Source organism: Falco rusticolus, chromosome 3 (assembly GCF_015220075.1).
Source record: "Falco rusticolus isolate bFalRus1 chromosome 3, bFalRus1.pri, whole genome shotgun sequence".
Classification (NCBI taxonomy): domain Eukaryota; kingdom Metazoa; phylum Chordata; class Aves; order Falconiformes; family Falconidae; genus Falco; species Falco rusticolus.
Window position 1 is genome coordinate 24,294,373 of NC_051189.1, and position 12,530 is coordinate 24,306,902.

At 43.5% G+C, this 12,530-nt stretch overlaps 1 protein-coding gene across 3 annotated transcripts in view; it reads right to left on the reverse strand.

Annotated features, from left to right (window-relative positions):
- The window catches only part of EMC2 (ER membrane protein complex subunit 2), a 40,878-nt gene extending 36,510 nt beyond the window's left edge, over positions 1-4,368 (reverse strand). For 2 of the 3 annotated variants that reach the window (XM_037379229.1, XM_037379227.1), the window contains exon 1: positions 4,259-4,368. In XM_037379229.1, the coding sequence (XP_037235126.1) occupies positions 4,259-4,298 (40 nt within the window). In that variant the 5' untranslated portion in view covers positions 4,299-4,368. Of the gene's footprint in view, positions 1-3,632; positions 3,685-4,258 lie in introns of those variants that run through there. The other variant, XM_037379228.1, reaches the window with a different exon arrangement.
- Between the last annotated feature and the right edge of the window lie 8,162 nt (positions 4,369-12,530).

A 12,530-nucleotide genomic window follows, 5' to 3' on the forward strand; every position in this document is an offset into this window, starting at 1 on the left:
CATCAAGAGTCAGCCAAAAATAAATTAAGTCTTGGAGAAAAATCTACATAAAGCACGTAATACAAGGTTCGGCAGTAGCAATCAGGGATTTTAGAAAAAAGAATTGTTAAAGAAATGTCTAGTTTGAATTACAATTACTCCTGTCACATATATAGGCTGGTCCAAAGCCACTGATACATTTTTTTTTAGTCGTAGTTTCTCTTAAATTAGCAAGCTTTGCACATATAAATCAAAACATTACAAGTTCAAAGGATCAGACGCACTTGTCACAGTGTTTGCTGTTTCCAAAAAACACGCAAGCAGTCTACAGCAAGCCAAAGGAAATAACCTGTGTTTTATTCTTGTGTCTGTTAAGGCATCAATTAATTTGGCCTGAGCAACCAGATATGAAGTAATCCTCTTATAATTACTTATACTGCGATTGTTTAGTTGGATAGTAGTTTTCAGGTCCTTGATATCTAACGCATCTGATGAAACAAAGGTAGTTGTCTTATAAAGCATTTTATGGTACCTTCCAAAATTACAAAGAATTCCTTGAAAAAAAGTCTCACATGAACATGTTAACAAAAACTCTTTAACATGCCACTACTTAAGCAGCACAATTTTTAATACAGAAAATATTAACACTAATCTAATGATACAGAAAACATAAGTAACTTAAGCAACAGTTACCATGAGCTATTAAAAATCTTCCAAAACATCCTTTTCACTTCTTTTCAATTTATATTAAAAGAAACCTAGTTTAGAGACTACACCATTCCTTTCTTTTTTTGGTTTTGATAGACAGTGAAGAAAAATTACTGACTGAAACAAGAGTTGCCATGACAGCATTCAAAGATCTCCAGAAAGCCCATCTTAACACTAGCCATTTTAGCTGGATTTGAGATGTTAACACTACTATGCTTCTGTGCAAGGTAAAGAAAAGAAAACCTGGTTTATTTTGTCCAATTCTGACAATATGTCAGATTAATTTTCTGTGGAAGCCAATTATTATTTTATTAGTTCCTGACTATCATGACTGCTGCTGGTTTGCAAACCACACTAATTCTGGACACACAAGTAATTTGTGTGCTCCAAAACCTGCTCTTAAAATAAAGTTATACAGGTGTCATTTTTTTTCTATATATATTTCCACTGATGGGCCAAAGTCTCCTTTAATGTATCACTAAAACCATATTAAATTTTTCCAAGTGGTCTCTATAAAGTTCTATACAGCTTAAGAGACTCCTATAAGAGGCTTCACATCACCAGTTACAACTGACATGCTAACCTACCACATCAAGCTTCCCTGCCAAACCTGAAATTCTTGGCTCCCTGTCACTCCACTTGTAAATATGAAGGAAGCAGGAAATGTAATACCATTTGCTACAGGATAATGAGCAACAGTGACAAAAAAAAAAAAAAAAAAGAGCAATATACCATCTTCATCTCAAATAAATAAGCTGTAAAATATATGATGCATATCCACATGTAATCACTTCTTTTAATACCACAGCACCCCAAAGTCATGTTTGATCCTCTAAGACCCTGAAGTTTAATGAGAGGTTTTCCTGCTCCACTGATTCCAAAATATACTTCAAAGCTCAAGACACAGCAGCACAGAAAAGAAAGAGAAATAATGACAACAGCTCCAACAGTGGAAAACACAGTTATTTTCTGTAGTCTTTCCTAACCGCCTGTGCAATCCATTCACCTAACATAAAATTTAATCATGGTTAAACTCCCACCTTTGTCACAAAGAACCCAAGTGAAAAGCAAAGCAAAGCACCAACTGTATTTCTTTTGCATCTTGTTATTCTTTTTTCCTAACCTCCAATCACAGCTTCCATCTTTGAGCAATATGTAAATAAAAACTGTCTTGTTTTGAAAGGACTAAGTATATAAAGGCCATTTTCCAGAAAAACACCAACCATACACCTGCTTTCACAGAAATTAAGCATTTTAGACAAACTCAACCTGAGCTACATTAAATTCCTGTAACTGTGTTCAAGGTCTTTGGTAGGGACTAGGTCACAATGCTGCTGGGACCACCTCACCCATGAAAAGTCTCATTGCACCACGGATCTGTTAAAAGTACGTATGGAGAAGAGAGCAAAAAGCCTTCTTCTCCAAGAAAAGTCACGGCACGGTCTGTCGCAGGACTCCATTCATTTTCACTTGACTTCGCATCCCTTAAAATAAAGGAAAAAATATAAGGTTTTTTTAAATGTATGCTTCTACAGCAGACAGCTCCTGTATCAATCGAGATCTTTCCATACACTCCAATTCTTTCAAATGGACATAGACTGTAAGATACCAACAGAGAATCTGATATGATAAAACTCCCCAGCTGGTCCACAAGAATTTCTTGTTCAACATACCCACATGCAAAACTGTGCACCAAGCACAATGCCACAAATTGTTGATCAAAACTCTTGGAAAATGAATATGGAGGTTATTTCTACAAGTAGGACACTCAGAATGAATTAGCGAAGTCTAAAAATAGTGAGCTTGAGCATTCTGTACCTGGCTTTTACATTAGAGGATAAAGACACCAACTCTGCAATACTCTCAGCCAAAACAATTTCATGCTATATGTCCAGAGACCCCATACACAGTGCACACCACCTATCCTGTGAAAAATCTCATTTCTCTTTCCAACAAAAGAACAATGGGGGGGGGGGGGGGGAAATCTCAAGATCTCTGGGTTTTGTAACAATGTAAGTTCAAGCGAAATAAAAACTGGAAAAGTTCTTTACACAAGCTGTTTTCCAGCAAATTCTGGGAAAGCCTAACAATAACACCAGTAATGCCCCATACTTCTGTACAGTGGCCAGCCTGCTTGCTACCCAAGCCAAGCTTTACAACTGCTATACCTTCTCACAAGAGATATAAAGGAACACACAACCAAGCTTTACCCAAAATGCTAAATTAGTATAATGACATCATGATGATACAACCAAGTATCAGAGCAGAATTACCTACAAACCAACCACCAGACACGATAGCACAAAAGCCCTCTTCTTCATCATTAATCACTCAGTTACAGCACCATTTTCTTCAATAACAGATAAAATACTTCCTAAGATTAATGCAAGTTGAGCTGAAAACTCAGTATCTCGAATTCCCTTGTTTTGCTTCACAGTCCTACAGAAAATGGTGCAGGAGAGACAGCACAGGCATTATTTATGACGGGCAAGTTACTGGCATCTGCTACAATCCATCACATGCAATGTCCTCCCCTTATCACCATACCACAAAACTCAATAATTAACGCTTGGGGAATTACTCTATTCCTTAGTTATTTCTTCACAAATAAGCTGTACCTAAACAAAAAAACCAAAGATCACACAGCTTCTCTCTGCGTTACCTTCTCTAATGTATAATGTTTGTAACGTAGGGGACCACCAATCTAAAGGTTTCCCCCTTTATGGCCACAATTATGCAGAAGCGTTAATTTATTGCTGATAATGAGACTGTAATGGGGTCGAGTGCTGCATGAACTCGCATTTAAAACACGTACTGCTCACGAGAGAACCACTGAGGACGTCTGGTAAACCTCAGAAAACATTGCTATACGAAAATAATCATTATGATCAAACAGACGTGAACACTACGAACATCTGGACAGCAGGATTTCCAAAAACTTTTACATTGCTTCAGAGCTTCCAGGAGTTCCTGCGCACACATTTATCATCGGGTTTTAGCCAAGTATCAGGCAGTTTTCAGGCGCTCCGAAGGTGAGCTGGGGCACGAACTGCTGACCCAACCGAGAGCCATGTTTTCCCGTGAGCGCCGTACTAGTGCTGGGCGGCGGGGGGTGTCGAGGAGCAGGGCTGTGAGGGCGCCCCGCCGCCGTCCTCTGGGGCACGGGGCCCCAGCCCCGTCAAGCGGAGGCCGCGGCTGAAGCGCCTGGGCCCGCACCGGGGCCCGCACAGGCGCCCTCCGCGCACCCCCGCACCCGGACGGTCGTCAGGGCCCACTCTGCTCCCCGGGCGGCGGCGCGCCGCAAGCAGGCGGTCCCCGGGCACCGAGCGGCTGAGCACAGCCCGCCGAGCCCGTTCCTCCGGCGCGGCCGCCCCCGCACGACCCGGCAGCTGCCAGAACCGCCGCCCCCCGGCCCCGGCTGGATACCGCCACTGCCCGGCACCGGCGGCCGGGACACAGGCGCCCGCCCACCCTCGGGCCCGGCGCGCAGCGGGGCTCCGGCCGGGGGGGATGGGGGGCGCCGCCCCCTCCCTGCTCCCGGGGGTCGGTGGGCCGGCGGCCGCGCCGTTACCTTCCCAAGTTACGTCGTACATCTCCGACACCTTCGCCATCTTGGCGGCCGCCCGCGTGACGCGGCGCCGTGACGGCCGCGGCCCTCATTGGCGGGGCGGGCGGGGGGCGTCCCGCGGCGGGGCCGGCCCGGGGCGGCGGGGCCCGCCCGAGGCACCGCCCGCCAGCACCGCCCCGCCCGGGCTGCGGCCGGCCCCCCTGCCCCTCGCAGGCCGGCGCGGCGGGAGGGGGACGGAGCGCGCTGGGTGCCGGTCCTCGGAGAGCCGGAGCTGGCGGGGACGGAGAATTGAAAAGGCTCCGCGGCTCTGGGGCCACGTGTAGCCTGTGTGCTCGCAAAGCGCGGTGAGCGGGGCAGACGCGTGGTCGCCTTTTCCGTGGCACCCGGAGATGCCTGGTTTAGCTGAATTAAAATGCGCGGAGCCTAAACTGGCTCTGGAGGTGGCACTCAGGGCTGCAGGTTAGTTTCTCCTCTTTTATAATCCATGCAAACACACACACAACCCCCCTCCAGTTCACGTGGCGCAAAGTTTCACAGCTCAAATACGCGGAGCATGAGGAGGCGCCAGCTTTGTTCCCAGCGTGTGGACTGTCAGGGTGTCTCATGTCCCCAGGCTCCTGGAGGCTGGGATGAACCATGGAGGGTGAGCCATCTACTTACCCGCATTCACTCCAGCCACCCCACAAGCCGTGCCGCCAGCCACCCCAGCCACGAACTGCTGGCATAGACTTGAGAGGAGGCCAGAGGGGGCCGACAGCCCGGAGTGGGGCCAGAGGCCCTCACCAGCCATGCCCACCTCAGTCTTCACTATTTATTTTCCACCGCTGAGGCTCCTGCTGACCACCAGTCACAGAGATGAAGCGTTTCTTACTAAAGGCGGCTCCTGATTTCAATACTGCATAGCTGTTGAAAAATCAATATCTTTCTGCTAAAGATCTTGAAGAAATGGTTGTGGATTTTTAACTTAATGTATTCTGAAGGAACTGGTTTTTAGAAAACTATCACCAGAAGCTTACTTGTCTGGCATTCAACTCTTACAAGTTCTGTTCTGGTAAATGCCTCTGACTCCAAAATTAATCCCCTAGCTCCATTAACAAAGGTACCCTAGTATCAAGAAAACAGTTTCTGTATTTTTTGTATTGCTTCCTCTGAACTAGAATAAACTACTAATTCTTGATACAATCTGCAGTGTAATTACATGTATTGACTTCAACAGCTAAAAGGCCTTGACTGGAATTCAAATGGTGGTCTAGAAAGACTGTGTATGCCTAATTTTTCTTCCCTTAAAAGTGGTTTGATCCTCAAAGTCACTACTGAACTGTTGGGACCTTGTATAGCACAGCTATGCTTCCAGCTAATTTTTACAGTGCCAGTGTCTGTATTACCTGAACACTTCCAAAACCATGTACGTATTTATTTTTATAGTGTGACTATGAGTAGGGAACTATTACTCCTGTTTCACAGGTAAAGGAACAAATGCAGAACAGTTATGTGCCAGATTCATAAAGGGTTTAGCACATACCTGCTCTACATGTTACACGGTAACATTGCAATAGCTGAGTTAAAATGGTAGGTTCGCTTGCAGAGTTCAGAGCTGCTGGATTGCTGAGCTAGCTGTAATGCTTAATGTAGGACACAGGCAGAACTTTTAAGCATATAAATCCAAAATTTTGATCCTTTCAAAAGCCCCGTCAGCTGCCACCTAATGCTAGAGGAACTGAAATTTGAGAAATGTGTATTTTAAGTGTTTGGGAGGGGTTCAGACTTTCAGGTCCCTGGACATCTACTTCTGTACCTGCCCAGAACTTTCTGTCTGGGCAGGAGACGGTACCTCACAGGTGTTCCATCCAGTTACTGCTCTCAGGAATAACTCTGGTCTCTCTCCTGGCTAGATTTAGACAGCTCCCCAGTTGTGCAGGATTGCTTCCTAAGACACGCAGCCCTCCACCTGCACTGTAAGAGGAGACTGGATCCTGAAGTTACATGCTGTAAGTGTTGCCTGTCACCTCTTTTGGATGTAACCTTGAACAACTTGCCTAAAATCACATACACTGTGTTCTGCCGAGCTCAAAACTGACCCTTGCACTGCATTCCTCTGCTCTTACTGTGGAAGAGAAAACCATCCACGCTTACCGAGAGACGGGAATTATTGTTACAATATCCCATTATGCTAGATACTGTTATAGTTGGAAATAGAAATGTTTTTGGTATTAAGCTTTTTCTTCTTGGAAACTAAAACAGTGGTTTTGAAAGCTGATGTCTAATGCCAAGGACCTCCATTACTTAATTCAAAGTTTAAACTGTTTTGCTAATAAAGCTTAAAATGCTCTGAAAAGGGAGTAGTCATGTGAATTTTCTTTTCTGGATCTGTCTTGTGCCAATTCTTCAGGAACCCATCAGAAAAGTAGCGACCCAAATCTTGCATAATAATGGTAAATGCAGGATGTTTTTGAGAGGGCTAATTAAAAGTGCAGAAAACTCACCATGAGCTTTTTGTGGGCAGCACTGCTAGTTCTACGTGTTACCAAATGACAATGAAAAAAAAAAAAAACAAATACCCTTTTTTTGCTCAGTTTCCTGTTAAAAAAAACTTTCTCTTTTATTATGAAACCCATCAGTCAGTTCAATAATAATTCAGTCAGAATTACAGTTCAGAGGAGTGATACCTACCGAGGAAGAACATGGCAATTTAATTTATACCTTACCAATATAGCAAAGCATGGAAGCCTGCATCCTGTGCATGAGCTACACGGCATATAAAGATGCTTGGGTTCATCACCTAATAGGATCTAGAACCTATTTTAGTTCAGTAATGGGAGGTTAGTAGTGTAACAACAGTGCCATCTGGAACAGTTGTGGCACAAAGAACGTACACGTGTAGGACTTGTGTATGCTGTGAACAAATAAAGTGGTAATTTGTTTTCTCTGTGAACCAAATGATTTATTTGCTTGTTGACATGCACATTCCCACTGTGCAAGAGTATGGAAAAATTTTTATGTATGGAGCATTTACAGATACTATTAATTTGTGTAGTGATGGTAAAGATGAGTCCCAGAAGATAAATTTGTGGATGAAAAGTACAGGAGATGCAAGAAATTGGAATCATGCAACTGAAGTACTCTGTGCTTTAATGTATCTGCCTTTGAGCCTGTTCCTGCTCAACATTGGTTTATTAATGTTGAAACTTCAGAGGTTTTTCGTACACCAAGTTTAAAATTTCCCAACATGAAAGAAAAATAAGTAAGAAAATAAATGAATAGATTTGCTCTAAGTGGATTACTGTAATGGTTAGTATATAGAGGAGAACATTTTAACATCCTTTTAAGTTTTATCATAGCATCACCACAAATAAGAAATGCCAAGTAAGATTTTTGTAAGTCATCCTGAAAGATTTTGAGGTTTTTTTCCTTATCATTTTGACTAGTACAAACTATTAGATGTTGGAACATACTTAGCAAAGCAGTAATGTGTTGAATTTCTAATTCAGAATTAGTATTTACAGTCAATTTAAAATTAATTCCCTCTTTCTGACTTCTAAACTAAAAGACAAGAGGAGACCATAGCCGGAGGAATATTTTTTTTCCCCCTTAAGCTATAAATCTTCCTGTCTATTGACACTCGCAAATGAAGAACACACCAGAATTACATCATTCAGCGTGCCGTGAAAAAAGGCAGAGAGGAGACACTTTTGGAAATCTGGGGAAAACAAGAAATATAAATCAACTTGATGAATTGACAACGTTAGCAATCCTTAAGCAAGTCAAACAGCACTTCCTCTACAGCTTGATACTCTAAACTGTATCCTGAGAGCCTCCTGAGACAGAATTTAAAATGGCAGTGAAGTGAGCAAACACCGCCGATCCAACTTTCTGAGTTCATATGGTAAGGTAGTATGTGCCTCAGTTTCAGCATTTACTAGCTGAGTATACACAAGTTTGAAACTGCTGCCCCAAAGACAACTCTCTGCATGCTTAACTAAGAATTTTTGTAGAGTCTTAACTAGATGCTGTGGGCATTAATTAAATGTAAGAATACATTAACAATAATATGTTGCAGAAGCTTAAATTTGGTGCTGGAAGCTGTTGCTTCCTATAGCTAAAGTGAACATATTTGCGATAAGGAGCGGCCCTTGCCGGGGGCAGGTGGGGAGCTGAAGAGGGGGCATCCGGGCCAGCAAAAGCCCCCATGTGCCCGTTGCCCTCCTTTTCCCCCTGGTGGAGCCCAAGAAGGGGGCCAGCCCTACTGGGAGGTGGGCAGAATCTGGTCCTGCCGTCCCAGTACCAGGCAGGGCAGGGAGCAATGTGTGCAGATCACCAGCTGACCTCATGGCAGTTTTCACCCCATCTCCCTCCCGCTCCCCAGGCGGTGTGAGTGCACCATGCTCCTCAAGCAGGCCTGCAGTACTCAGCGGTCTCGTGCTTGCTTGTATTCAGCAGCAACACCTCTCTAAGGGCAGAGCAGAAGAAATAAATGCCTTGCTCACGTGCCTGCTGGGCTGAGTTGAATGCTTCACGCTTGCACAAGAAACGAGGACAAGAAGCGGCAGGACCGGAGAGATCCCCTCTCCCAGGGCAGCACACATGCATGCGCTCCCGAGCCATCAGCTGTAGGGGAATGGATGGGGAAGAGACCCAAAGGGAGGGCGCGGGACCAGGGGGCTGCAGGTGGGCAGGTCCCGTGGGCTTCCTTGGAGGGCGGTGGGGGACACTGCAGGCAGCTGTATGCCTGCTGTATGCCTGCAGGCCTGTGGCCAAGGGGCATTGGACATTCCCTTCCACACTCACCTCTCCAGCTCCCAGCCCAGTTACGCATCTCCTCATAGCTGCAGCAGTGTGTCATATGCATTTGGGGTCTTTTTTGACTGACTTGAAATAAATTGTACTGAAGTTAAGGGAATTACAGTTCTCTCCCCAGGCTGAAGTCTGCTCTCAGAATGTCTTTTTAATGCCCTCCTGACATCCTGACCATTTAAAAATCTTCTCATTTCTGAACCACATCTCTGTCTCACAAAGAAGTCTCCTGTGCTTTCTCCCAATCCTTATTTATTAACTTTGTTCCTTTTTCCAAGTTCTCCCCTTGTGTTCAACTACATCTCATTATTTTTGCAGCGTTTCTGAGATGGTTCTGTCAGGACAATCACCGGACTCACAAGGTGAAATGATCTCTTTGTAAGGCAGCATGTTTTATTCATGGCTACAGTGGTTTGTGTTCCATGCTTAAAAAGAAAGGTAAAGCCTAGTGGAAACAAGGACTGGTTATCACACCTGCCAAAGCAAAATGATGGTAACAGTTTGCCAGTGGTAGCCGATCCCTTCTTGCTTTGGTTGAGGCAGGAATGACTTCCATGCAGTTCCTTGAGCAAGGTGTCTCCTCATACTGAGGAAAAGAAGTCTCTGTGTGTATGTGTTTCTCGTCTCAGTATTAGAGATGAGAAAAATCAAAATACAAGGAGCTGATACAAGTAACTTACCTGAACTCCTAAAGCAAAACAAATGCACAATCTAATTGTCCAATTTGAAAGTCTTTATTCCTAGTTTTAACAATATCACTATTTGGTATTCACATACATCTGTTTTACATGCTGCTCACAACGTACACTGCCAGGTCCTGCTGCAGTTTGAGTAGGTTTGTGAGGTGTCGAACTTCAATATAAATTTTTGTAGGTATTCCAGCCCTTCTCCTGCCTTGACTTCTTAGAAGCTTAGTGGCAAGGTATACCCTGTTATTTGTCATTTAACTTTTCATTTTCCTTACAAGCTGTTCCAGGCTTCTTGGCCAACTTTTATGAGTTTCCACACCACCAGCTAGCTGCTGTTTTACCACTTCAACCAATTGCTCTCACACTCCAAGTCCCTGGTTAGAAAAGTAAAGTCTGTATCCAAAGGATGGGTCACGTCTGGAGGAGCTACAGTGAACACCACCATTGCAGTAGTAACACACATCAGTATTGGCAGCAGCCTCCTCAGCTGTGTTTTTATACTACCAGAGACATGAGCACAACAAATATGAAACAGCTCAACTTAGAATCAAAAGAAATTCATTAGAAGGTCAAGAATGCCTTTACATACCCTACTACAACAACCTGAATTAGATACTTGCTGGTTCTCTGAATGCTAATCTACCGATCGCTTCATCCAGTTCTTACTCAGCCTGGGACTTATGTTTGGAGGCAAAAGCAGACTAAAGGAGCAGGGGTAGAACATGGACACTGCAATATCAGGTATCCCTGCGTAAGCGCAGAACTGTACGCTCTGAACCTGCTCAATGAAATGGTGTGAGGAGTTTCTCTGCAGATGCTTTTAGTAGTGCAGCCTCAGCTGCACCCAAAGCTACTGGGAAGTCTCAATTTTTGCCATCTTTCTTTGATTCTGGAAGAAAACTTTCAAAGAAGGGAGGAAGTTTTGTGAACAAAAACAGAGTTAAAGGAGGATTCTGACTTTCCAGGGGTGTCACTAGATTTGATTTGATTTGGGGTAGAAAATTTAGTGGATGATTTACACATCTCCCCTGCCTTGCCACATCTTTGGCAGTGTGGCTGCCAAAGGAGAGAAACAGCATTTTAAAAGCACAAGCCAAGCAAAAAATGCCTCATAATAATCTAAACTGTGATTCTAATTACCATGATGTTGTTACACACTAGAGCTGTTACATAAGATTTTAAAAGAATATACATCATTACAATCTGCATGAGTGAGTGTTAATGGACTGCAGCTTCAGAAAAAAAAAGTTAATCAAAACAAGGCTGTGATTTTCCTGCAAATAATATGACTCCTTCCATGGAAACTGTTAATGTTAAAAGTCAGCAGCAGAAGGGTTCATCTCACTTCACTATAAATCCATAGAGTCTAGATGTCTATACACAAGCTATTTGTCTCAGGTTCAATTTATAGTCAGTGGAGCAAATTATGTGTTTGTGGGGTTCATCTCCTCCTAAAGTAGGTGTCCAAGGCATAAGCTAAATCATAACCCAAAAGCAACTCTTTTGATCAACTGTAAAGGGAATCAAGAAGACTAGCCCAGCTGCAGATGGCTTCGTTGACAATGTCTATGTTTAGTCAGATGAATTCTCCCTAGATAAGTGCCTCGTGTCCTTGCTCGAGCCTTGCTACAGCCACTGAAAATGGGAAAGAGGAAACAATGCTTTTAGCGAATCTCTCTCTGTTAGGGAACTAATCATTAAAGTTCTCAACACAAAACTCCTGAGTGTCTTCTTTCTTCACCCCAGTGATATTCTTGCTTTCTCTCACCACTGTAAAGAAATGACATTTGCAAGTTTTTATACATCTAATAATCAGCAAGTTGAGGAAATAAACATGCCCACTTTGTTCATGTGTATATTTTGCAGTCACCAGACTTGTGAAAGAGTGTCTTTGAAGAAGACTTCTCTGGTGTGAAGTACCACCACACTTTTCCAGCCACGAACCTGTGAAATAGTTACGTTCCTAACAAGATGATTCGTTTGCAAAAGAGCAATGGAGCCCTAACTAGTGAAAGAGAACTTTTTTATCAGCCATAACTGTGTCCCAGTTACAGAAAAATTGCTATCCACCAAGACAGGACACCAATGAAAAAAAAAAAAAAAAGTGAAGTTAATTAAACACTGTAAGAGACTGCTTGAGCAAGTTACAGAGTCTTTGTTACTGAAGGGTGTTAAGAACAGACAAGATAGCAATGATTGCGTTAGGGGATGGATTTCATGTTTCTATGACTTCCTATATGATTTGTATCAAAAAGAAGGAAACACCTTCTGATATGACTACAGTTGCTTTGTCTTCCAATATTCACCTCCAAATTACCCATCTTAGATATATGTAGGCATGATAAAACCATAAAATGCAAACTGTAGCTTTGTAATACTCAAGACAGGATACAAGAGGAAAGGAGGAGAAACTATATGTACTTAATTTAAAACAGTGAATGAACTACTTTTGTTTCACACTGAAAGCACATGGGGTTTTGTGGGGTGAGCTGCCTGCTGATCAACAAGAGTATGGCACTGCTGCTTCAAGAGGCCAGAAGATGAATCCTGACAGTCATTCCATAGGTGCTGAAGCAGCCCAGCTACTGCGAGGCCAAGGCTGTCCCCTCTTCTTTCACACTCGTTCACTGGAGAAAGGATGGAAAAGGAAAGTAAAAAGCAAAGGGAAAACATGGTAGAGGGCATCACGTCTAGGGGGACCATACTTACGCCACATATAAGATTAGGCAGCAAGGCTGGTGTAAAGGGTTGCCTGTCTTGTCCAGACCTATTTTCTCACCCCTGACAAACACGGT